Consider the following 27,140-nt stretch of genomic DNA (forward strand, 5'->3'; position numbering starts at 1 on the left):
AGAGAGCCTTATTCCTTCATGCCTTTTTATAACTGAAGTTACATAGCTTTGGTGTGGAATCTGCCTCCTGTATATAACATGCAACACTTGGAACAAACACCTCCAATTTTATCTGAACATTATAAGCATAATAGTAAAAGAGTAAAATATTTGAGTAAAAACTCAGCTAGATGTAAATTAATGGATTTTGTGGCCTCTTCAATTTAAACAACTTCTCATTTTCCAGTTTTCTGTCATCTCAGTGAACACCTTGGTCTGCTGGTGATCACCTTACAAATTCAATGGAGGAAATAGAAACCAAGCTCTGCAGCAGTGAAAAAGAGGACGCTTTAAAAAGAGAACTGCCATACTGTATAGGAGAAATAGACTTCACAGCTTCTGGGAAGAAACGTGGAAGGTACAGCACTAAGGAGTTTTAAGCCTTTAACACTATTGCTGTTGTTCAGCTGTTACTTCTTAGCATTAAATGTAGAGACTGTGACAGTGAGGGTCAACGTGCCACAGTGCGAGGCGCCACATTGTACTCAAAGTAGGGACCATACCTTCCTGAACATGAATCTGATTTACAAAAAGGCCTATTAATATAAAGAAATCAATCACTTGACTTGCACTGACATGCTACAAGTACAGTTGATCACTTTTTCCTTTAAAAAAAAAAAAAAAAAGAAAAATTAATCATGTGCCCAGCTTCCTTCATTTTGCATGATTTCCTTGTTTAACCTCTTTCTGCCAAAATTAATCTAGGATTTCAACATTTTAAACATACTTCTGAGCCTTTTTAAGACTCTCCTTAACGTTCCCTCTCTCTGTTCTGCTGATATGCAGCGAAGGATGTACATGGACAGACCCACCTCCTCACCAGTTCCTTTGCATATATTAGTGCTAGAGCAGAAGGAATTCCTAGGATGAGAAATACACCTTAAGATTTTGTTTCATTGTAAAGTCTTAAGCACAAATCCAAAATATATACAGAACAGGAAGAAGTGATAGATTAATAACATATGTTCTTGAAAAACAGACGTGAAATCAGGTAAATATTTCAGCTAGTGCAGAAACAAGAAACACCTAAGAAATTTGTTGCTTTGCTAGACTGCAGCGGAACTGAAGGCAGTTCAAGGCGAACAGCAGCATTAAAGGAGGGAACGATATATCAGTCTACAACACAGAATTAACCCATGTAACTGACCCAATTAGTGAGATGACAATTATTAAGAAGCCTGCTAAATTCATCCTGGTATTTAGTTCTGTCAGGTCTCGCTCAAATAAATTTTTCTTAAATAACCAAGTTGAAAAATTTCCCTCTGCATTCACCATTAACAATATCTCTGCTGTATCCTACTGTCTCATTGTTATTCAGTGCTTTTTTGTTTTGTTTTTTGAAGTTTATTAAGGTGCCGTGTACCATTCATCCTGGAATTATATTCGAATTTATGCTCAATAAATGGAAGCTACCTGCTCCCAATTTGGTTGTCTCTTTAGTAGGGGAAGAAGAAAATTTCCAGATGAAGCCTTGGCTATGGGACACCTTAAAAAAAGGACTTACAAAGGCAGCTCAAAGCACAGGTTAGTGCTTTAGACTTTAAAGAAGGAATTTATATTCCTACTGGATTCTCACACCTAGCATCCAGTGATCTTTTAAATGTCAATGGGCCTGCTCACATGATTATTTTTGGAAGTTCAAGGCTTTGCTGAATGCAACCTAGAACCTGTATTTAAATAGCTTTGAAAATGAAAGCTATTGTATTAGAAATAGCAAACCTAAGTTATTTCAAACCAAATTACTCTAGGCAACCATTCCTGAAGCGTAAAATTACCTGAGGTTATTCCCTCAGGGATGACACTAGAAAGATAGCATGAGATGAGACCAAATACATTGTCCCTCTGTGGTGCTATAGCAAAGTAATTCTTAAGAGAGCATGGCAATTTGACTTCACCAAGAGTAAATTTAGGTCAAAAATAAGAATTCTTATTTTCTCAATTCTCACTTTTTAGCCACCAGTCAAAATCATGTTACAATAGCTTTTATTTTTTTAAGATTGTTTTCTTCAAATCTAAGAGTTGAACAGACTTAGTAAAACAGCTTATGATTAGACTCAAGTTGAAACAAAACCACCTTTGTAACGTAAATACAAATGTCTAACATATTGCAGAAAATAAGTTGGCCTACTTTCTCCCTGGTTGTTCACATGAATGACAAGAGTAGTGAAAAGCATTTAAAAGCAAAACCAAACAAATCAATGTCTGGGAACATGCATGGAAGTGGCTTTCATTTAAGATTACTTTTTTTCCCCATAGCTTTATGAAAATGTCTGCAAAATGAAGTAAATATATCTCTAAGCATTTCACAGCAAGCTCTTGGTTTCGCTTCACTGGTTCAGACAAGACTGTAACAGTTTTGCTTCTTGTAATGAAACAGCCAAGTACCAAAACTCTTTTTGGTACTTTTGTACCACACAGATATTCTCTATCTCCAGCTGTCTTCCAGACTTAAAACTGGACAGCATCAAGATCTCCAGTTCCTTTATGTTACACGTTAAAAATTCTGGTTAGCTGTTTACCTAGGCTTCTCCAAATTCTTTGTCACCATAACAACACTGCTGTAAATCCTGAAGAATTTACTCTCCAACACACACAAGAACAAGTGAGAGAGAACACGAGATTAAGCAGGTTATGCCCAAGCTCTTCTGCATGGGACTGTTTAGTCCTCAGTTCAAGCCAACAACTTCCTTCACCCTATCCCTTTGCTCTTCCTTGTGCGACAACCAGACCTGCTTGCTATAGTGATGTTTCTGCTCATATTTAGACAGTAAGTGACTCTAGACTGGACACAGCATTCTTGATGGGCGTATTGACATCAGAGTAAAGATGGCAATGTTGTATCACATGATATGCTTGGACATATAATTTGTTCTTGTTTTCCTTATTAAATCCTTACATACTTTGTATGTATTTTAATTCTAAAACTTACAGTCCATCAAGACCTATCTACACTTTATCTATCTAAAAAAACCCCTTAAATCCAGTAATGCAAGTAATGTTACTTGACACACAAACATGTTCAATTATAAAGAAATTATCTAACGATTTTTTAAAAATAATTTCAGGTGCCTGGATTTTTACCAGTGCTTTACGTGTGGGAATAACAAGACACTTAGTGCAAGCAGTCCGAGATCATGCAGTGGCTAGTACTTCATCCAAAGTAAGAGTGATTGCCATAGGAATAACTTCACTCAGAAAAATTCAGCACAGAGAACTTCTAGACAACACAAAGGTATTTTTCACTTATACTACTCATGAGACAGAATTGTTCAGAAGCAAGCTGCACCTTTGCAAAATTTGGAAGTAGTAGGCAGAACAACGTTGATCTAACTTAAAAACAAAAGTGGTGTTTAAAGTGTGTTTTGGGGGAAAACAGAAATAAAGAGCAGGAAGAATTGTTAGATCCTAGTGATTCTGTGCCCTGCGCACTCAGCATACTTGGCAGCAATTCTGCAAATGTCCAGCAGGTGACAGCATTAGACATTACCTCAGCGACCAGAGTAAGGACGAACGTCAGGAAAAAATCATGCAACATAAGGTACCTTTAATATTTTTTTCCCTTGTCCACTTACTGCAGAAGCACTTACTCCAAGCTATTTCATAAATACTATAAAAAGTATATTTTCTAGTATGGAACACAAGCCATAAATATTTCAAGACCAAGTTTTCTTAAGTAGTCATTGAATTGGTGTCTAATATGCAAAAACTTCTCAATGCACCAGGCCAAAAATACTAGCCATGCAGGATTTCATCTAGTTATTGGGAGCTCTAGGGACTTCACAATTCAGGTCAAAGCAATTGAAGTTGAGGGCGGGGGGGGGAGAGGAGTGGGGAACAAACAAATAAAAAACCTCACCCAACAAAACAGTTGCTGAAAATGTCAAGACAAGTTGATGCTGAATCGACCTGGAGAAAAAAAAATGGTGGCATGACCTTCTTGTCACTGGATGTACTGTCTGTCCTAAAAAGAATATTATAACAATAAAGTAGGTGGGTAATGACAATGAATGACAGTTCCTCTGTGCTATTTTACTTCCCTGCAGAAGCTAAGAAACAAATGACAAATGGAGCCCTTTGAACTCACACCTAGTTCTTCTCTCAGATAGGCTAGCAAGTACCAGCTAGCAGCTGGGAGACTGTCAGACCATACCAGCAATTTATTGTCATTGGACTTCCCCTTTTTCCATCCTTTGTGCTGAGGACAGCTACCTGTGCACTTTACCAGGTGGGACTCTTTAGCTGGAAGACTTTAACCTATTTGTGAGGCTGAACTGGTCTGAAAGGACCTCACAGGAAAGAATTCGGTTCACTGCATTTGTGAATTTTGTTCAGGAAAGTTGCTTTGGCAAGTGCAAACTAACTATTTTGCCTCCCTCCCAGGCTCAGTGATCAAAATGCATCTGGATCTTTCCCAACCAGCAGCTACAAAACAAGCACACTGGTCTTTTTATTCCATTAGATTTTATCCCCCTTAACTAAAACCTGAATTCTTTGTCAAGGAATATTTCGTGTAGAGCGTTCCTGACGCTATGACTTCTGGCACTGCTTCTCACCCGAAGTATGTTCTGGATTTTAGTCAGTAACTTTAAGACAAAGGAACTATAGACAGGGATGTTGAATCTAAACCCAGTGCTCTTTATACTTGGCACTAACACAAGCAGCTTGTTGTATAAAACAGGGCTAACAATCCACACTAGCAAGGAGAAGAATAAGCCCTGAAATCAGTGGATCCCTCCCATCTCTTGTGCATTAATGGTATGCTTTAAAGACAATTGAAAGATCACTTCCACATTTTCAGAGAATAAATAGGAAAATCCTGGAGGGCCTTTTTCAATTGGTTATTGTGCCTCCAGGGCCTAATCAAAGGCCAGATCTCTGGTGAGTAGGCTTAATGTTAAATGGCAGCAGAATATAGGCACGCCCTCTGTCAAAACAAAATTTGAAGGCAAATTAATTGTGTCAAGAAGCTTTCCCCAACAAATGAGAGACAGAGAGAAGGAGGTAAAAGAAACTTGCAGCACTTTGCTGTTTGTAATGGACATGCAAATTTACTGCTTTTTCCCCTGGAACAGCCTCTGATGTTCCTACTTTTCCCAGAGCTGCTCACAGGGAAAGAAGCCATAGGAACACACCTGATTATAGCCTTTTTCACCTTGCTTTGAAGGAGATTTCTCCAGTTTGACTGTATGTAGCTTCATTTCAGAAAGCCACTTAGAGGCATGCTATGCAGTGTGCTCAACTCTTCTACCTGCAGCGTGAACGAGCTTGTCCTCTAGGTTACTTAATGTTTTTATGCACTAATAGTGCTGCTATGAGATCCTGGTGATATGTTCACTGCCTCTCCAACATCAGCCCTAGCCTTGGCTGTGGAGAAGAACCTGGACAAGCCCTGGGTTTGACTTCCCCCAGGATTCAACTGGGCACCTGCTCTTCCTAGCAGACACTGACAAAAACTGAGATGAAGAAAGGTTCCACATAAGATATGGCTCTTAAACACCAGAACATAAATCTCTCTGCCATACCTTAATGACAGCTAGGTTACTTGCATAGTTACAGTGCTATGTCTAGAAAGGCTTTAACACCTGTCTGTGTCCACAAAATTAGCGGGAGGAATAATGCAATACACAGGCACAATAGCCAAGCTGACAGTCTTGAGTTCTGTTCATCAACTCAAATGCTGCAGGAGTTGGAAAACAGGCATGATAGAAGGAAATGCAGATTTTAAACAATTACTTTGATCTGGCTTACTTGCAGCAGGGCAGCAATTATGAAGATCAAAAAGAAGAATAACCAGGCATTTACAGCCAGGCTTGCAGCTAGGAATGGTATATCAAAGTGGATGTGCAACAGTGGGAAAGAAAGGTTTGTTAAGGAAGTAAGGGAAGCTTGAAAAAGTGTGTGTATGTAAGACCATATGTAGTACAATCCCTAGAACAACAGACTATAACAGGAGTTCTGTTTTACACAGACAGTAATTTTATGCAAAAATTCATTAATAAATAATTTCAAGATATAACATCCTGCACCCAAAATACAAGATAATGAATGAGGCCCTGCTGGACTTGCTACTCACAAACCAAGAAAATCGGCTTTGTAATATCTTGGTTAGTGATAGCCTTGGCTGCAGCAATTACAATTTTGTGGAGTCTGAGATCCTGCTTGAGCATGCGGTAGGTTAGTACTAAGACAAAGGTTTTAGATTTTAGAAGATCAAACTTCAGCTTGCTCAGAGCTCAGTCGGGAGGGATTCTGTGAGAAGCTTCCATGGAGGATAAAGGAGCTAGCGACTGCCGGGAGCTTTTCAAGAACACTCTCTTGGAAACACAAAAAGAGTTCATCCTCTTTAAAGGTAAGGGAAGTAGGCAGAGCAAGAGACCCCCTTGGCTTAACTGCGAGCTTCTGAGTCTACTCAAAACCAAAAGAGAAGCGTACCAGAGATGGAAAAGCAGATGAATACCTGTTGAGAATTGCAAGGGCATTGCCAGGGTGTGCAGAGATGCAGTTAGGAATGCAAGCACTCAGCTCAAGTGGAAATTGGCAAGAGATGTCAAAAACTACATGAAAGGGTTCTTCAGGTACGTAAACAACAAGCAGAACAGAAGGAAAATACTGGCCCACTGTTAAACAGGAGAGGTGAATTAGTCACCAACAATGCTGAAAAGGCCGAAGTTCTCAACACTTTCTTTACCTCTCTCTTTACCAGCACTGTTGGGCCCCAGGCTTTGGGAACAAAAATCCAGGTCGATGCAAACACAGACCCACCATCAGTGAAGGAAGAATTGTTATATGAACTATTACAGGAGTGTGACCACTACAAATCGATGGGCCCTGACAACATCCATCCGAGCGTGTTAAGAGAGCTGGCTGATGTCGTGAGGCCACTCTCCATAATCTTTGCAAAGTTGTGGAGATTGGGGGACATCCCAGAAGAAGGCTAATGTCACCCCCACCTACAAGAAGGGCTTAAAGGACGATCCAGGAAATTATAGGCCCATCAGTCTTACTTCAGTCCCTGGGAAAGTTATGGAACGAATCCACCTGAGGGCTGTCACAAATCAAATGAAGCACATGATTGGGAAAAGCCTGCACGGATTCACAAAGGGCAAATCATGCTTGACAAACCTGATCGCCTTCTATGACAAAAAGTAACCTGCTCGGTTGATGTGGGGTGAGCGGTGGACATTGTCTACCTGGATTTCTCCAAGGCTTTCAATACTGTTTCCCACAGCCTCCTCCTATGATGTGTTAGAGTCTAGACAAGTTGTCTGTGTGGTGGGTGGCAAACTGGCTGACAGGCTGTACCCAGAGTGTGGTGGTAAATAGCTCCTTTTCAAACTGGCAACCTGTCACAAGTGGGGTCCCCCGAAGATCGATATTGGGCCTGATGCTGTTTAATATCTTAATAAGTGATCGGGATGATGGGATCAAGTGTACCCTGATGAAGTTTGCTGATGATACCAAACTGAAGGGGGAGCGGACACTTTGGAAGGGAGAGCAGCCCTGCAGGAAGAACTGGATAGGCTGGAAGAGTGGGTTAACAAGAACCTTATGAAGTTCAACAGAAACAAATGTAAGGTCTTGCACCTGGGAAAACATAATCCAGGAGTGCAGCACTCCCCAGCTGGATCTACCCAGCTGGGAAGCAGCTCTGTGGAAAGCGACCTGGGCGTGCTGGTGGACAACAAGCTCAATATGAGTGAACAGTGTGCTGCTGTGGCAAAGAGAGACAACAGGATGCTGGATTGCATCAACAAGGGCATCACCAGCAGAGACAAAGAAGTCATTATCTCATTCTACTCTGCACTTGTCAGGCCACTCCTGGAATACTGTGTTCAGTTCTGGTCCCCACTATACAAAAAAGATGTGGACAGGCTGGAGAGGGTCCAGAGAAGGGTCACAAAGGTGAACAAAGGACTGGGAGGCCTGCCATATGAGGAAAGGCTGAGAGAACTGGGTTTGTTCAGTCTTGAGAAAAGAAGGCTTAGGGGACACCTTATTACCATGTTCCAGTATTTAAAGGGTGGCTACAAAGAAGATGGAGATTCCCTTTTTACAAGGAGTCACATGGAAAAGACGAGGGGTAATGGGTACAAGTTACTGCTAGGGAGATTCCGATTGGACACAAGAGGAAAATTTTTCACAATGAGAACAGAACAATCAGCCATAGGAATAATCTCCCCAGGGAAGTGGTGGATTCCCCAACATTGGACACTTTTAAGATTTGGCTGGACAGGGTACTGGGCCATCTTGTCTAGACCATGCTTTTTCCAAGAAAGGTTGGACCAGATGAACCTTGAGGTCCCTTCCAACTTGGTATTCTATGATTCTGTGATAATAAGATTGCACTTTCTAAAGCCTGCCTGTCACTCGCTCTCTTAGAATGCAATTTCCAAACTGAGAATAACAATTAGACCTCATATAACCATGTCAATTCAATAAAGCTGCATTTAAATTTATATGGACATATAGCAGGCTAACTTATCTACTGGGCTATACATGGACAAAATGCTACTGAAAAGAACAGGTTTGCCCCTGTTTATACCAGCTGAGACTTTAGCCCTTGGAGACATTACAGCTCCATCCACAATTATCAGGTCTCAGGGCTCCATTCTGTTTGTCCAACAAACATTTCCAAAACCTCTGAATGAATGCCTACGTTCCAGAGATGATGACTGATGGCACTATATTTTGCAAAGCCCAAGAGGGAAACTTGAGGGACTTAGCTTTCAGTCGTGTCAAATCTGGCACCTTTCAGATGAAACACGTTCTCTTTCTCCACCCTTTTCAAAGAGTATATTCAAGTGTCTCAAAGGTGGTGTGCTATGTCATGGCATAGAGAACACAAAAATGGAGACGAAGCACATCAAAACATGGACTGTGTTTTGTAGAGAACACTAACATCTCTCCTCCTCTCTCTAGAATGAAAGTCTTGTGCACTACCAATCAGATGATAATATCCAAGGCCCACTGTATTCCCTTGACCACAACCATTCCCATTTTGTTTTGGTGGATCACATAACAGCAGATGAGCCAGATGGAACCACTAAGCTACGTCTCGCCTTGGAAAAGCATATTTCAGAACAGCGTACTGGATATGGTGGTAAGTAGACTCTATATAGGCATGCTAACTTGAATAATACTGATATTACAGTGATACTTGTGGACTCCTGGCCTTATCAAAGGCAAGTCCAATTCTCAAATTGGACAATAATCTATATAGGCAAGATCAAGTAAACACATTTGTCATTATGTAAGAGGCAGAACTAAGGTGACTTCTGAAGTTGAGAAAGCTGCTCTTTGAACCAAAAATTCTGACTTTTATCGCATCTCCTTAAACATAGATCAAAGCTGATCTTCAAAGCCTAGCTCAAATTGCCTTAAAACACAACAAATGGAAAATAAATCCAGCTTTAAGTGCCTTAACCAGTGGCTCTAAGAGATGGATGTTCATTGTTGTATACTTTTATCCCCTCTCACACACAGGGTCTTGAAATGCTCCCACACTGGAAGAAAAGGCTTATTCCAAAGCCCTCTGAAATATTTTAAGCCATATTTATTTCAGGGTAAAGCTTTATCCTGGGTAAAAAACGTAGCATCTAATGGCCATCTAAACCTATGTGACCTTTGTTTATAATGAGGACTGAGTATTGGGCAGGCCTCCTACTGCTATTTGTGGAAACAATTCAGTTGTAGTGCTAATACAATTACTTCTACCTTTCCTTTTTTTCTGTATTACCTGCAAGTCCTAGCACAGCTGAAACAGAAGGGAGAGCTCTCTTATTCGCACTTTGTGCATCAAGGGAATATTCAATTACCTAGCCCATAGTACAGCTGCACAGACGTACCTGAGAGCACGAAAGCACCCAAAGAATGCTTATCTGGTGACTGAGATGATAGGAAAGACCACAGGTGGACTGTAATGGTAGGCTGAGGTTGCAGTGCTAAGAGTTAGAAAGTAACTTTCTGCTTGCAAACCAAATCTGATTGAACAAATCTCAGTGGAACAAGTCTCTGTCAAAAAATGCTGACTCATTTGACAAATCTTTCACTGAAACATACTGAATTCAGTGATACCTTCTATAAACAAAAACAATGGTGTTCATTTAAGCTCATTTAAATTCAAGCTGAGCAAAGCTATGTGACTTTACTGAAGTAAAACACTTTAATAAGGTCATGCACAATTTCCCTATTTAAAAAAAAACCTAGAAGTCATTCAGAGGAAATTTTTGATATGCTGAATATTCTTTACAATTAAGGACTTCCCAACTTCCCAGCATAAAGTCAGAATGCCCCCCCCCACCCCCAATCCTCCTCCAACTAAATTTTATCTAAATCTATGGTAAATGAAGGATACTTGAAGCCATAAAAATATCTTGAGGAACTTGTAGTCGCAGAGGTCACTCTTCAAATTAGAACATCACCATACAGAGGTATGGCAATGCTATGCCATTCACTAAAACAAATGAAGTTACTTGCCAATCATGTCCTGGCTACGGCTCAGTTCTACCTTATATCTGCAGTCATCCCACAACAGATCCAACAAGTAATAAGTGGCCATCTGTACATTGATCTGTGAGACCTACAAAGGGAAACATCAAAAAATTGTTTGAATCTAATGCCTTTATCTTCCAACTGAAAGAGGCATTGATCTCATAATGCTACTGTTTTGATGGAGCTCTTTTTAGGCCAATCCATAGTCATCTTTGTATTACAGACTTCAGCATTTACAATATAAACCATCTAGAAATAAGTGGGCCCCTGTGGGAGGACAGCTAAGGACAGGGATGCCTACATCGTTTCTTCTCCTGCTGCCATGACATAAGTTAAATATTTCATTAGCATTTCTTTTAAATGTGTAAGATTATGTTATTAATAATCACCACATTAGACTCTGCTGAATGAAATTTTGAGTTGTTTAAGCAGAGTAACAAAGAGTATATTGTTCCTGTCAACTCATATCTGACTCATCTCATCCTAGCTGGTCTACAGAGTCAGCCTCTTGGTATTCTTAAGTCCTCCTTTTATCAGGCTTTTCTCCTGGATTCCACTACACCTTCCTGCACATGCTAGGTACCTGCATAACACCTGAGACAAACTGACAGCTTTTCACATCTACCTGTGTCTTAATATAAATAATGGCAGCTGCCTCTCTGAAAACCTAACAGTCTTGTCTTGCACTCTAATGCAGCTCCATTACTCCACTATCTGATCACCTTGCAGTAAATAAATAACAGAGTCAACAGTGCTATGACATACAGAAGTGCCAATATGTACTGAGATGAGAACAGACTGGACTGCTTGCCAGGGATCACACAGGACGTGCAAGGCAAAGGTGCCTTCATCCTGAATCTTAGACTAGGACCTTACCCGCTAGGTCACAGTGTTATTTTCTTCCTTTGGCACTTGCTTCTGCAACTGCCTGCATCTGCAGGCTCAGGTTCTGGTAGGTACCAAAACAGCACATAACAGGAGAAGTATTTTCAAGGGGTCGGCAGAAACACAAAAGTTTTGTGAAAGCTGTTAACATTTTAAAAATTAAACCATCTATTTCACAGGAACTGGTAGCATTGAGATCCCTGTGCTTTGCTTACTGGTAAATGGAGGACCAGACACACTCGAGGTAAGCAGCTGTTTGCATCTTTAGAAAAATAAATTAACTGGTGCTAAGTAATTAATGGAAAATTTGACTGGATGACAAACACATGTATTGGCACTTTATGTAAAGTCAAAATTCATATGTATACACCATTAAGAACTGAATTCTGTTAACATCAAATTTGCCGGTATTTGTTTGGGAGAAATATTTCCTTTTGAATAGGTGCCAGCTGATCATTAAAGCTTCCATTGCCAGCTCATACAGTGGGAAGAAGGAATCCAAAACCAAAACGAACCCACAGAAGCCAGCTCCAAATCTAGCGAAATAAAAATACTGTGCTATTACTCAAGATCACATAAAAAAAAGATTAATCATTCAGTGCTGTCCAGCAGCAGTGAGACAACTGTCTCTGCCACAGAGCTCAGAGGAAATACAGGACCAGGTTTGCTAGATATGCCATTTAAAACTATAGTGTCCCAGTTCCACTAAGCAAAAATACATTGTGGGATAGAAGTCTGGAGAGTTGTCTGCTACCAATCCCATATCTTCTTCAGCAAAGGATCAGTTTTGATTTTTCCTGTGTAGTTCTACAAATTAAAGAACCTGTTAATTAGGAGATACTCTTTGATTGCTATTTTACTTTTACTGGTATTTTATTTTGCTACTTTGTAGCGGCCTGTATGTCCAGAAGGCATTTTTTAATAATACTCTCAGATGAAAAGGAATACTCTACAGTACCTTTAGAGAGACATTTAACCATAATTTAAAGTTTCCAAGTGATGAGACTCTGCCACACAAGCTGGTAACCTCCTTCAGTATAATGACTCATTTCTGGTGATGTTTTCTAGTTTCAGCTTCCAGTCCCTATATCTTGCCAAATCTTTGTCAGCTGGACTAAAACACACACTGGTATTAGAAATCTCGCTGTTTAAACTAGGATTATGTCACCTCTTGAGCTTTCGTTCTAGAAGCTAAATACGCCAGTGTTTTCTATATCTTGGGTATTAAAAAAATCACATATCAGAACCTATAAATCCTCTTTTCAAAGTTTTAGAGAACAAAGTGACTTGGAGACCAAAGGCAGCTGGCTGGAGCTGCCCTAAATTTACATGTGCTGGGAATGGATAACTGATTGTTCTTTTTCAGAATATCAGTTTCTTAAATACAAATTGGATAATACACACCAAGGATGACAACAGTTGTTAAAAAAAAAACACAAACTAAACTAAAACAAACCCTACACAACAAGCGAATCAATAGATTCTGAAAGTCTCATTAGTTTCTTCCATAACTCCAGAAATAGATTGACAGCAAATAGTCATTATTGCAATTATGATGCCATAGCCTCTGCTTTCCTCTCTCAACAACCTGACTCATTCTAATTGCACAAGTAATAGAACTATCAGCCTTTAGCTCTTGTCGTCACTATGCTTCACCAGTTTTTTCCGTGCCCAATGTTGTATTCCCACAGGCAAATTCCTGATTTTCAGAATATATCGCCAAGTTTAGCAGTCAGAAGAGCCTGCTGAGAATTTCAGTATGGTGCTCCTCTTGTACTTGACTATGCTGAAACACAATCGGGGTGGGGGGAGGGGGGAGTCAGGGACAAAGAAGTTTTATGCATTGTTTGTCCAAATCAGATTGCTTAGCTACTCAGCAGATGTGTCATGAAAAGAAGTATAGTCAGGTGCCTAAGCATGGACGACCTTCTACAGAATCCGAAAAATCCAAATAGCTTAGAGGAGTCTGGACTGACTCCATACTGGATCTGGTTTAGGTAGACATTTATTCCTAGTTCACAAGAAATCCTTCTTTTGAATAACATTTTCTTTCCATATATGAATTCTAAGAATGTACTTTTTAAACTACAGAGAATTTGCAGCGGTTTGGAAAATTCTGCTCCCTGGCTTATCTTAGCAGGGTCTGGAGGTACAGCTGACATCTTAGCTGCATTCATGAATGACCCGCAGCTTATCATGCCAGAAGCTGTTGAAAAGCAATTTAAGGAGAAATTCCCTGCAGAAAGCTTCTTGTGGAAGGACATTCTCCAATGGACAGCAACAGTGAGCTCATGTGTTTGATAATTAAACGCACTGTGTTCACAAGCTAGCGCGCTCCTACTATTTCTAGCTTTGGTAGCCCACAGGTTTGACAAGAAGCTGCCCAGAAGTTTTGGGTACTCCAGTGCTCTGACACTAGTGTCACAGAATACCTCTCTAACATTAAAATCAAGTGCTCAGTTGATTATACAAACTGCTTTGTCCTAGTGGTTCAGCTGAACACTTAGGGCTCTGTCCTTCCTCAATTATTTCCTGAAGTAACAGCCAGCACCCAGGAACCCCACAGTCCTTCTGGAGGACATGAAGCATTATTTATACTCCACAGCTGTGGAGCTTGTGCAGCTGTGACAGAAGAGACCTAATTCATGATCTACAGCTGTTAAATGGAAACCTAATTGTGGATAAGCATGAATAAATTAAAAAGAATGAAGGGTATTTAGAAATTATCCTATCTATTGTCAGTTATGTGTATTCTTAAAAAAGAAATACAAACCAGATTCACAGATTTTCCTTACTCTGTCTTGAGGAACACTGGCTGGACTTAAACCACTATGCATAAGTGTTTAAGAAACAAAAAAACATTTTGACATTGTCTTTATGTGAAGATTGAAGAGCACTGTGTGCCTCTGAGATAAACCAAGTCCACTCAACCTGACCCACTACTTATTCTTTGCAGTCCCTGCCCTAATCCTTAGCTTTAAAAGTTCCACATATTAATTCCATTAGGGAGAACTTTGCCAGATCACTAACACAAGGGCATGGAAGGGCATCTAGAAGCAATATTGCCAGATGCTCACAAAGTCTCAGTGCAGCTGCACTGCGAGAAAGAAAACTCAATAAATAGAGAAGCAGAAGGAAAGAGTACTGTATATATCAATATTTGATGACTTTTACTCAAAGAAGATTTAGAGACTCTGCTTTTAAATAAACAACTCTGAGAGAAAAACTTAAATGTCAAAGCAGGAAAAGGTAAAGCAAAACTAGTGGTATGATGGCCATAGCATGACTATGAGTCAAATAAGAATGTGAGTTAAGGAAGGATCTTTTAATTAAAGCACTGCTCTGGTTCTCAGGGTATCCGAGTTCTGTTCCTCCTATCCTGCTAGGTGATTTTGGAAAAGACAGTAACTCCCTCCTTGCCTTAAGACTTATTTATGTATGGGAAACTAATAACGTTCGTCTTCTTGCCAAACCTTAGTTTTACAATTAGAACATAAGTTCTTTGGGAAATACTGTATGGGTGATCTCCACTGGGCTCTTAGGCATTAATATGTCACAGTAGGACAATGGGTAAAATGATTTTTGTTTCAACACACAATAGATTCAGAACATTATTTCGCAACAACATCTTCTAACTCTGCACAACTTTGAGCAAGATGGTTCAGAAGAACTGGACACAGTCATTTTAAAAGCTTTAGTAAAAGGTAAGAACAACAAACACAGCATAGTGTTATACTTGTCTTATTTAATTTCTTCTATGCCATAAACATATTTCATTCTTGTCCAGAGCAAGTTCACTTGATTATTGGATCAGATTTCATTTCTGATGCAGAATTCTTCTGCTTGCTTATTGACAAATTAACTGTGGCTGTTACCACAGCTCTTGTAACCTTGCTTTAAACTAGTGTTTGCTTTTTAATCTCATGCTGTTGTATAGTACTATTTTAATCGCTCCTTTATTTCACTACTTGCTTCTCTTAGTAGTAGAGGTTATAGAAGAACTGAAATACACTGGAGCAGTTATTCCAATTACAAGCCATTTAAAAAAACCCAAAAGACGCAAGTAGACCTGAACAGCCTTGGTTCCAGAAACAATCCACTTCTCCTATAAGAAATCTTCACTATGTCTTCTGAAAGAAGACATTACTTGCTCTGCCACACATTTCCGTTTGTGTTAACTTAATTGCTTGTGTTAGCCTAAATTTAGCATGGGGGAAAAAAAACCATTCTTTTCCTAATGTGCTAATTGAAACAAGACAAAAGCAATAGGCAGTCCTGTCCCCCCCTTTCTGCAAGCCAGGGTCTCTCTTAAAATCCTACAGACATTTAAACTTAATGTTTTAATAGAGAATTCAGCTAACAAAAATTAATATTTTTTTAATATTAATATTTCTTAAGGTAGGACAAAAAATGCTGTGAAGAGTTCCTGGTTAAGCAACCCACAGATCTGTGATAGTTGAAGGAGAGCTTGTATTGCTAATCAGATTACCAATACTATATTAGTTTAAACATAACAAGTGTAAAATACTGAGTTTATTTGCTTTTCCTATTTTTCCCAGCCTGTAAAAGTCACAGTCAGGAGGCTAAGGAATATCTGGATGAACTGAAGCTGGCAGTGGCCTGGAATAGAGTGGACATAGCTAAAAGTGAAATATTCAATGGTGACGTGGAGTGGAAGGTACCAGGTTTTATTGCCTTAGAGGACAATCGGTGTGTAATCTAATGTGTACAGGACACTGAAACATCCCTGATAGATTGATTTCAGTTTTAACACTACCTGCATTCTCCACTAAAAGACTGGGCAGTAGTATGCTTCCTTAGGCTGTTTGTCCTTCTGGTCCCCTATATGGATAATGGCTTAAAGACAGAGGAATAATTCAGTGGTTACGGTCTCTTTCTTGTGAATTTTGGGGGCAAGAATCTTTCCCCCCCTTCTGTACAGACCTTTAAAGCAAACAAACCGTGAACTTACAAAGCAAAAGAAGCATGCAGATATTACTGTTAGAAGATGGTAGGAAGGAATGTCAACTGTTTCCAACTGCTGTATAAATATCCAGTGCGGCGGGTACCTAATATCACCCAACAACTCCTACAGTATGCTATTTGTGTTGATGTTTTTTAACACTAAAGCTTATATAGATATTTTGTCACAGAGAAATGAAGAAAAGTTCTACCTTACTTTCTCATTGTACCCACTGTTACCTGGTGGAAGGACAAAAACGTGCATGTCCTCATGTTAAATCTTACCTCTCTCCTCATCCATTCATGATTACCCCCAAAACTTTTTTCCCCTCCCTTCTTTAATCTAGTCCTGTGACCTGGAAGAAGTGATGATGGATGCTCTGGTCAATGACAAACCAGAATTCGTACAATTATTTATTGACAATGGGGCTAACATATCCGAATTCCTGACATACAGTCGTCTGCAGAGACTCTACTGTTCCATTTCTCAGAAATGTCTCCTCTATGAACTTCTACTGAAGAAACATGAAGAAAGCAAGCTGACTTTGGCAGGGATGACTGGTCAACAGCATAAGGAGCAGAAGGAGATCTGCCCAGTCTTTACTCTCAGTGAGGTCTCTAAAGTTCTCAAAGATTTTCTCCATGATGCATGCAAAGGTTTCTATCAAGACCTCAGACATGGAGGCAAGAAGAAATCCGTGAGTTACCACTTTCCATCATAGTCCTGCTCCCCCTCCAATTTAGAATTTGAAAAATTTTAACTAGGTCTAGCCTTTGGGGGTGGGGCAGGGAAGGAAAGGGAAGATGAGAGAAACAATCACTTCAGTTTCTCATTCCTTTTTTCAGCTCATTATTATTACAGCTAAAATGGTTTGATCACTGCTTGTGATTCCTCTTTCTACCCCTCTGCACATGGGGTTTATGCAAGGTTTTACTGTACTTGAACTAGTGCTACAATATGGCCTCTGTTTCAGGATCTGCAGAAGCCCCTGTATCTCACAGTGTTCTAGTGCAACTTCCACAGACCATGCCTCATTCTAGCATGTTGCACGTGGAGAACAGTTTGATCTTATTAGCCTCACGTGTGTAAGAACAGATTCAATTAAAGATATATGGGGAATATGAAGACATAAATGTTGGTTTATTAAGGAGTAATTAGACATAAAAATAGCAGTTTACATTCTCATACAGAACTTCAAGCACAAGTACTTGAAAGACAGTATTTTCTAGGAGAAAGACAAGCAGGTGATGGCCATTTTCAATCCCAGGTCTGATATGGTAATCGTTGTACGTAAAGCTATTCTCAGATTTATACTGTGTAGGAGTAGACTGGATATTCAAGAACATGTAGTGCATGATATTTGCCTTTAGATCATTATAGTCTTGTTACTGAGTGACAAAACACACAGCAGGAAATAAGAACGATTGTGTGAAGTGGCCCTGGCAAGCACCCTGGCCAACACATGACAAGGGTAACATGTGATGGGTATCACTGTGGAATGTCTACAGTGCACTGTCCACAGTTGTGCAATAGAAATATCATTTTTGCACTTTGACAGTGTATTTAACATTGAAACTTATAAGTACCAAAGTTCTTGCAAGAGCATTGGAAATAAGTTTGGACACATGATTTCAAAACAGAGAGGTATAGAGAAATTTCATTAAGATCAGAGTTTTAGACAAACTAAACAATTAGACCTTTTGATATTTGCTAAGTTCTTATTTCATCTTAAAACTGTTTAAACTAAAAAACAAATTTAAAAATAAAAAAATAAATTATCACCCAAGAGCTTCAATCACTTTTACTTTGATAAAGCCCAGCTAAATCAATTAGTAGTAAGAAAAGCTAACTTTGAATCTAGCCATGATTTCTTTATTCACAAGAACAGACAATTTGGGGCAATACCTTTGAAGTCATTAAGCAGACTCCAGACTTACAAATTTTACAGAAATAAAAATTTGCCCCAGAAATCTCACTTACCTTTGTGGGATTTGCCAGTAAGTGAGCTAAAGCCTAGTGCTGTAAATAAGGCCCAATTCAGACACCAGATCAGACCACCTACCAGCTTTTTTCCTTTAAAATCTTCTTCCCATGGCTGCCACCAGTGGCTCAATCTCCCATTATCATTGGCAACAGAAAGTGCATCACTGTACTGGAATACCAGTGTCGCTGCTGGTGAATTGTGTGACTTATTTCAAGTTAGGAACTAGTGGTTACAAAGATGATGAGACTTTTGGGATACTTTTGTCTCCTGCAAGGTTTTCAATGCAATTCAGCTGACTAAATAGCTCACTACAAACTGAAGAAAAAAAAAAACCACCATCAACAACCCCCCAAAAAAGCCATTAAAAATAATTTGGACAGAATCCCATAATTTAAGTGATTGATAAATATATCCTCACAAAAACTTGTTTTATTAAAAAACAAAATCCACTCTGGCTGCTTCTAATTAACACAATAGATATAAAGGCAGTTTTTAAAATATACTGAAAACTCAGAACTTGACCTAAGTTGATATATTTCCTCTGTAGAGTTTTTTAATCAAATACTACAGGAATAAGCAGTGTTCTACTTAAAATACTCCCTGCATGAGGGAGAGGTTTCTCAAAGGAAAGACTAAAAAGAGGGCATTGACGTACTCTATTCTTGTCCTGTACAGGGCCTTGGCGAGATTTATTTCTGTTGAAATAAAATGCCTTTTGTTCCCTTTTCTCTGAAACCACATCCTCTGTGGCAGTTGAGCAGAATCCAATATAACTGAAGGCAAGCTCATATTAGTTAATCACAGGTTTGTCTTGTATGATATTACACACCAGTGGTGAAACCCTGGCCTTAATAAAGTCAATGAGAGCTTTACCATTGACTTCAATGCAGTCACGGTTTCACCCAGAACATTCTCACACATATTGAGTTATATCGGGGACACAAGGGTCCTTTAATTCAGTACAGAATGAACTAATTACCTCTCAGTTCTACAGAAAAGAAAAAGAAAAATCAAAAGAATATAAAATAGCTGGCAAGGCCAAGAGCAGCTTAGATCATACCATTTGCATGGAATGAGACTGCAAAGCAGGTTTTAATTTCTACAAACCATATTTCAGGATAAAATGAATACAAAGCGATTACCTGGGCCCTTGGATATGAACCAGAAAAGCGAAAATCCTTGGAGGGATTTGTTTGTATGGGCAGTACTTCAAAACCGGCACAAGATGGCAAACTATTTCTGGGCTATGGTAAGCTTTGAGCTGTAGCTGCTTCAGGTGAAATATTAGCATATTTCAAGTATATGAGAAGTTTTTTGCTCAGCCTTGTAGCTCAAATGACAGATAGGTTTGTTTCTAAAGTACAAGATGTGGCATTTATAGGGCCTTTCATCTCCGTGTGGCTCATGCCAGCAGGGACCAGAGGGCCTGACAGAGAGGGAGGGCAGAGCAGCAGCAGGTGTAAATCAGCACAGCCTTAAACACTGCTGATTAACTTCAGCTGCAGAGTTGGCCCTCCTCTTCCTTGCTGCTGCTGAGTCCCCACTCTCACTTTCAGGTTTTGTTCCTTCTACAATAGGTCAATTGTTTGGGTTCTAGCACAATCGAGAGGGAAGATGGTGCAATCGAGCGTCTTTAGCTTACGTGCTGTATGTGTAGCATCACACTCTCAAAGGCTGAGCTTCAAGATGGCACAATTGGCTCCTGTTTTACAATCCTCCACAACTGAGGCCCTGTCTCGTGCATCTGCAGTGCAATGCTGTAGCTTCCCTCCTGCCCAGAGCCAGACACAGCCATCAGGCTCCATCCCTGAGCTTCCAGACGGCTGCATCTGGCACGGGGGAGTCATCCGGAGGGACAAACTGCAGCACAGCTCTTCAGCCAGGGAGCGTGTGTGCATGTGCATGCAGACACATCTGCACCTTGCAGGGCCTTGTGTTTGTGGAGCCCTATTACCAGAAGGCACATTTCTCTGCTGTGTGCCACTGTTGTGCCTCTGCCAGCTGTGCTCCCTCCTTTCCCATATGTCCTTACGCAGGGTCTCAGCACAGACATGTTCAAGGTATCTTGGCACCATGAGACTGTTTGCTCTATTTCCATAATGCATTCTTCTCCTTTCAGTCTTTGACTGCTACCCCAAATCAGGCCCCTCTAAGGTCAATCAAATCCAGAAGTCTCCAGCCTCATAAGGCACAAGAACTACCGATATGTGGTTTTGAATTCTTGAATATCACCAAAACTGTCACTATGGACTTTCAAGTCTATACTTGAGGGAAGATTCTTTGAAGGGGAAACATGCATGAATTTTTTTTGTTTGTTTGTTAGATGTGTTCCTTAGTGAAGTCTCCCCAGTTCAGAAATGTCCTCCAGTGTATGGTAACAGCAGCACCCCTTTCAATTCTACAGGGTCAGGAGGGTGTAGCTTCAGCTCTGGCAGCCTGCAAGATCCTTAAAGAGATGTCCCGCCTGGAGACGGAGACCAAAGTAGCACGTATAGTGAAAGAGGCCAAGTATGAGCAGCTCGCTGTTGGTAAGTAACGGCACTTTTTTAACAGCATCAAAAATTTAAGCAGTGACTGCCATTGAAAGGCAAGCAAGTGAAAAAAATACTGTTTCAGTGGTAAAAGGTCAACTGTCATGAATAATTTAACAGCCTTGCAGCACAGGTAGTCCCAAACATTCAAATACCACCGAAGAAGGACTTAAAAACCAATCATTTTTGGAAAAATCAGTGTTCCAAGACTGGCCCCTGGGATGCGTGGAAGAAATTACTCTCCTGCTGCATGTTGGTATTTTAATTTTCTGATCTTAGTACAAGTGTATTACAGCGATGGGCAAGATAGAATAACGAAAACACTTCCAGGCTCACAGCAGCCTGGTTTTCTTGCAATATCAAGCTTGCTCTGTAAGGGCCACTAGAGCAACAAGTTTTAAGGTTTGTCTGCGCTACTAAAAATAATTCGAGATTACCTCACCCAGAAGAGGGCTAACTGCACTGAAAAACTGCAGTGAGGCTCAGCCTGGTTTCGCAGTGGACAAGCTGCCCCTCCCTACAACAGTAAGTATTCAGGCATCCGCAATGCCAAGCCCCCTCCCCTTTGCCTGGTTTAAAAACAGATGTGTGCACACAAGCTTCTTTGCTGATCTGACTTCAGTCTAATCCGTACCTGAAGTAACGGCTGTTCCACTGCTGGGAACAGAGGGCTTTACAGTAGGCCACATGTAGAAATGCAGAGGCTCTTTCTCTCCCCTTACAGCTAGTGCATCAAGCAGCTGAAGGCTCATGCACACATTGCTACATAATTTATACACAGATCACATTTTCCCCTCTTCTCACAGGGCCATTATTATTTACAAAAAATAAAAGGTTCTCATGTAATCACAGGGCTCGAGTAATTTAAGTCATGGAATTACAGGGCCTAATCCAATACACAGAAGTCTGCTCCCTGCCTTTGCTAAGTATTAGATCAGATCCTCAATTTTGATTTCTGGCCTGGATAACACTGTCAATATTAAGCAGAGTGAACATTCTTTAAGAATGATAAATACCACATCACCTGCAAAAGAAGTCTGTATATCAGCTTATTTTAAGTGAACTTGATCCTTTCCCCAGCCATCAGAGTGTAAAAACAAGGTGTAGGCTGCTCTAGGAAAGGTACAGAGAAAATTAAGTGAATCAGCAGAATGAAACAGACACAAGAAGCCAGATCTTGTCTAATGAGAAAACTTTGACTTTTTGGACTGTTTATCCTAGTTTCTGAGCTCCAGGACCAGCTTCTCTGGAAACAGAACTACACCACAACACTCTACCAAGTCTAATATTATTTTATGTCAAATAGCTATGTATTAAAACCAAGAATTTCTTGGCTATAAGCCAAAGCTGAGCTGCTCCTTTTGTTTAGTCTATTCAGGAGAATGGGGGCAGCATGGCAAGTCATCCTTCAAAGTGTAGGAGGATCACCCAAGCGATACAGTTTTGCTTAATATTGCCTAAAGCTCCACATGATGCAGCTACAGATGAGGAACTATAACAAATACTGACATGTTTCCAAGAAGTTTCTTATGCAGTCTGTAGAAGAACTGAGAAAGAAAAATTTCTTCTCAGATCAAACAATAGAAGAAAAACCAAAACCCAAATCTGTTAGAGGCCTCAGGCTGAGAAGGGAGCATGCAGATAGAAAGAGGTGAGAGGGAGGTACTGAGAGATATACTCATACCTTCATGCAAATAGTGGGAATTTTTAAATTAGTGATTTTTTTTTTTCACCAAGGCAAATGTATTTCATCTGCCCTCTGCCCCAACATGTTTACACACATGCATAAAGCCATAGCAAGTTATTCTTGTGTCCAGCATCGTTCCTGTCTCCCTCCCACCTCCTCTTAGCTTTCTCAGGCTCTTTTCAACTACTTCAGCCTGGCAGAAGTCTCTGGTTCAGCAAGGAGCATCTCGCAGTGCTTAGGCTTTGCTGCCACTGTGCTGCACCCTGCACACATCCCTCTCTTGCCTTACATTCTTTTTTTTAATTTTTTCTTTTAAATTACAAGATCTGTTTGTCCATGTTTCCTTCATTTGGCAGAACTGTTTAGTGAATGCTACCACAACAGCGAGGAGAGAGCGTTTTCCCTGTTGGTGAGGAAAAATCAGTACTGGAGCAAAACCACCTGCCTTCAGCTGGCTACAGAAGCGGATGCAAAGTCTTTCTTTGCACATGACGGTGTCCAGGTAAGTTTTTCAGACCCTTCCCTCACTACCTCTACCCCCAGGGCCTTTGAGCATGATGTTGGACACAGAAGAGGATAGCGCAGCAATTGAAATGTATTCCGCTAAGAGACATTCTTTGGAGAGAGGACTCTTCCATCTCCCTAGCACCATACAAAGAAGATGGTTTACCGCATCCTTGACAAAGTGACACAGCGCCCGCTTTCCCCTTCCTTTCATCCAGTTCGCCCACAGACCAGTGTGCTGAGGAGAAGGTTTAGCCCTTATTCCATCCTGTGCTTTTTCTTCCTTCCTTGCTCACAGAGAAGCATCAGGAAAGCACTTTAAATCTGCCTGAGGCATAATGAAGCTGTTCCAAGATGTGAGGTAACTCCTTGTTCAGATTCAAAGATCTCACTGATAAAAGCTAAATCAAATTACTATTCAGCTTTGCCCTCACAACCTGAGTTCTCTCCACACACACAAAGCTAAATTAAGAGTGATAGTGCTTTTAACTCCCAATACCTCACTTGCACTTTCTCAGTACTACAGATGTTGCTTAATTCCACTTGACTTGCTGTTCTTTCCACCATCCTCTTCATAACTCTTTGCATACTCAACAAATTTGCAGGACGTACAGAACGCCTGTTTGCTCTGAAGGTGTGCCTGCTTTTTAGATTTCCAGAGCATTCACTGTCTTAGGAGCCACAGAACATAGGTGCACTTTATCTACATGTATGTTTTTGTGATGTTAAAGCCATCTCTTCTTTTCTTGACTTTCAGGCCTTCCTGACAAAAATATGGTGGGGAGACATGTCCACAAGCACACAGATCCTGAAGTTAATCTGTGGATTCTTGTGTCCTTTCCTAATCTACACAAATTTAATAGCATTCAGGTACAAACAGAACTATTTGCGTGCAAGAGATAAGTAAGAGATAAAAAATAAGCCATAAAAAATATCCAGACTCAAAATTTCTCACCTAAGTGATAAAAACAGTGATATTGCCTCAGAGTGTCAACAGAAGGACTGTACCACTATTAACCAAATCAGTTTTCTATGGGACTGAGTGATTTGTGTGTCCTATGCTAGTGCCTATTCTAATACTTAAAAGATCAATGCCACAGTTTCACACAGATCACTTGTATTTTGCACAGTTCACAGAAAAGCCTGTTGGAATTCTGTCGGCTCCAGATTCTACACAGTAATGTGTAGAATATCTCCAGGTATAGCACCATCTATTTCTAGATTTGGAGATGCCTGGTTCAAACCTCAGTATCTTATCAAGGTAAACAGCCATCACAAAGCAGTATTATCAGCCACAAGCCTTGACAGCCGTTAAGTCAAGCTTAAAAATGCAGGACTGACAAGAAATCAATTAAGATTTTCAAATTCAACATCTTATGAGATCTCTTTATTAGTCTTCTGCAGGCATAGCTTTGGAGTTCGTAGTTTTCAGCTTTTTGTCACAGTGAAGATAGCTAGAATCTTGGGCTTTCTTGAAAAAAACAGACAGAAAACCAAAAACTAAACCAAAACAAAAAAAAACACAGAAAAAAAACCTAAAAAAGCAGCCAAGATGCTCAAGCAGTCATAAGAATCCAGTAACTGAAACTTTAAGAAAACCTCCTAATATTGTGAGAGTCATATACAAATCATCAGAATTGGCACTACAGAATGACATGCTATTATGAAATATATGTTTCTTAACTGTTGAACTGCTTTAAAAAGCAAGAGGAAAACTTGTTTGGCACTGCTGATTAAGACTTTTCTTCTGCCAGTATCACTAAAGATGACATTTTTGTCATAGTGACTGCCGGATTCACGAATTCAAGTAATTTAATGTGAAAATTTGGCACACTTTTCATGGAAAGGTTTAAATTATGATTCGTATTCAAAATAAGCCTTTCCAAATTTGTACCATTGAGGACACTTTTTGCCTCCTTTCCATGGAAATGCAAGAGTTGACACCACGTTCCCTCCTGCTTCTGGCATTTCCTCTGAATTGCTACTAAGAGTAACCAGGAACAGAGCATTGGGTTATTGTCTTCTAAGACTGACTGAGGGCTTTGTTTCTGCTCAAATCCTAAGTAATTTGAGGAAACTGATCATCCCGCTCTATTTTTGTAAACCATGCCAATTATCACTTCTCTGAATCTTGTGGGTGACTTCAGCCTTCTCCTTACAAATAAACAGAATTTGCAGAGGTAAGGATTACACATTATTTAATAGCTTCTCAGTGGAGCAAGTCCAAGATAAGTACATGCTAGCAGTTCTGTATGAATGCCAATTTGGCAATGAAAAATTGCTAAGCATCTTCTTTCAACTAATGAGTTTATTTCCTTACAGTGAGGAAAAACAATCAAAGAATGAGTCAGAGCCATTTAGAGAGCTGGACAGTTTAGATACAGAGAGGACTCTGTTTTTTTCCAAGGAAGAAGATAGGTAAGTTTAAAACCATTAGTTAATATAATTTTTGTGACAACAATCAAAGAACAGGACACTTCTTGTGGATTAGTGACCAGGTAATGATCTAAGGAGCAGCTGAAGGACCAAGAAAGTCATTACTCCTCAATAAGTGCTGTGCTCTCTGATTACTGCTGTTGTTGCTCTCTAAAAGGAATATAAACAGGGATATATCACTGTTTTAAGGAGACACATCTTTACTTTTCTGAGCAGGTAATTTCTACAGAACAAGGAATCTGCTTAATACCCGGGGAATCAGGTGTTTTATGAGATTCCCTTCAGCTCATGATGGCTGATATACATTGGATTTAGGAACTAAGTCCCTATTGGATTACTGAGCTGAGCAGAAAGAAGGTTCTCAGCAAAATCTTACATTATTTGAGTGCATCACTACATACTTTCCTACAAAGGCAGCAACAGAAGTACTTGCAAACATCAGTACCTGAGAATTTTATATTAAGTCAGCTTCCCAACATACTAGTGCTCTTCATTTGTATTTTAAAAGATGGACCCTGAGGAACCTGAAGTACAACAACAAACTTAGGAGTTAGAGGGAGCATTACACAAATGGGTAACTGAACACAAAGATTTTGTCAGTTGCTCATGGTCATTCCTACATCTGTGATTCAGAACTTCTGAATCCCACCCTATACCTCTGCCACAGACTCATCACCAAAACCTATGAGGAAACAAGGACTTTAGACAGGATAGGAAGACTTTTGATTAGCACAAAGTCCTCTTAATGGTTAAATAGTGCTAAATAGCCACTTGTATTAAGCATGTGCTTTTCAATGATTTAAAGACAACTTCAGAAATATGTAAACAATGGTAACGAGGAAGCATCATCCACAGTATGAAGTGCTGGACCAAGTTAAGAGTTATTAGGTTCTATTTTTACTTGTGGCATTGAACTGCCGGTATATTGGAGAAAATCATTAGTTCTTTTCTCTCCCTCCCTAACCTATAAAATAGGTGTAAAAGCATCTGCCTCTTGGGAGCTGTTTGTAAGCAATGTCATAAAGCACTCCTGAGTGAAGCATGGTTTGGTCATTATCTTGTGCATTCCAATTGCTATTATCTTAGCAGTTTATTTTAACAAAGAGGCACTCTCCTTCCCAGATCTATTTCAGCATCTCACAATAAAGCTGCAGTTATCTGTTTATGATATTAGCCTGTTACCATGGGAATGTATCTTATGATGTCATAAATTGAGAGGTAGTACACAATCAGGCGCATAGAAAAGACTGGCTGTAAGGAGAAACTTTTCCTTGTAACAAATGTATTTAATAATTAGCAAAAATGTCAGGGGAAATTAAAAAACAGTGAAGAGTCATTGTTTATTTTTTGTGAGGTGAAATTGAAAACATACCCTAGTGTGCACATCCTTCACTAGAGATCACACCTCTCAGAGTCAGAATCACAAGATTAAAGATCCAATAACATCCCTAGCTTACACAGGAGAGCAATTTATGTGAAAACAAAACCTCACACTAAGATCAGATTGCTATCAAATACAGGGAACTTGCATTTTCTGCACAGGATAATTTCCATTGCCAATAGATAGCACTTCATGCTCCAAAACACAGCAAAAACAACTGTAGATGTACAGGTCAAATT

At 39.9% G+C, this 27,140-nt stretch overlaps 1 protein-coding gene across 1 annotated transcript in view; it reads left to right on the forward strand.

Moving 5' to 3' along the window:
- The first annotated feature begins 281 nt into the window (after positions 1 to 281).
- TRPM5 (transient receptor potential cation channel subfamily M member 5) overlaps positions 282 to 27,140 on the forward strand; it is a 41,616-nt gene continuing 14,757 nt past the window's right edge. Inside the window, exons 1-14 of the mRNA XM_068398920.1 lie at positions 282 to 397; positions 1,358 to 1,563; positions 3,105 to 3,271; positions 8,959 to 9,139; positions 11,595 to 11,659; positions 13,507 to 13,698; positions 15,017 to 15,119; positions 15,975 to 16,093; positions 16,725 to 17,075; positions 19,480 to 19,611; positions 20,767 to 20,890; positions 22,937 to 23,082; positions 23,842 to 23,954; positions 25,407 to 25,502. Of these exons, the coding sequence (XP_068255021.1) occupies positions 282 to 397; positions 1,358 to 1,563; positions 3,105 to 3,271; positions 8,959 to 9,139; positions 11,595 to 11,659; positions 13,507 to 13,698; positions 15,017 to 15,119; positions 15,975 to 16,093; positions 16,725 to 17,075; positions 19,480 to 19,611; positions 20,767 to 20,890; positions 22,937 to 23,082; positions 23,842 to 23,954; positions 25,407 to 25,502 (2,111 nt within the window). The remainder of the gene's footprint in view (positions 398 to 1,357; positions 1,564 to 3,104; positions 3,272 to 8,958; positions 9,140 to 11,594; positions 11,660 to 13,506; positions 13,699 to 15,016; positions 15,120 to 15,974; positions 16,094 to 16,724; positions 17,076 to 19,479; positions 19,612 to 20,766; positions 20,891 to 22,936; positions 23,083 to 23,841; positions 23,955 to 25,406; positions 25,503 to 27,140) is intronic.

The sequence above is a fragment of the Nyctibius grandis genome, chromosome 4, assembly GCF_013368605.1.
Source record: "Nyctibius grandis isolate bNycGra1 chromosome 4, bNycGra1.pri, whole genome shotgun sequence".
Lineage (NCBI taxonomy): Eukaryota > Metazoa > Chordata > Aves > Nyctibiiformes > Nyctibiidae > Nyctibius > Nyctibius grandis.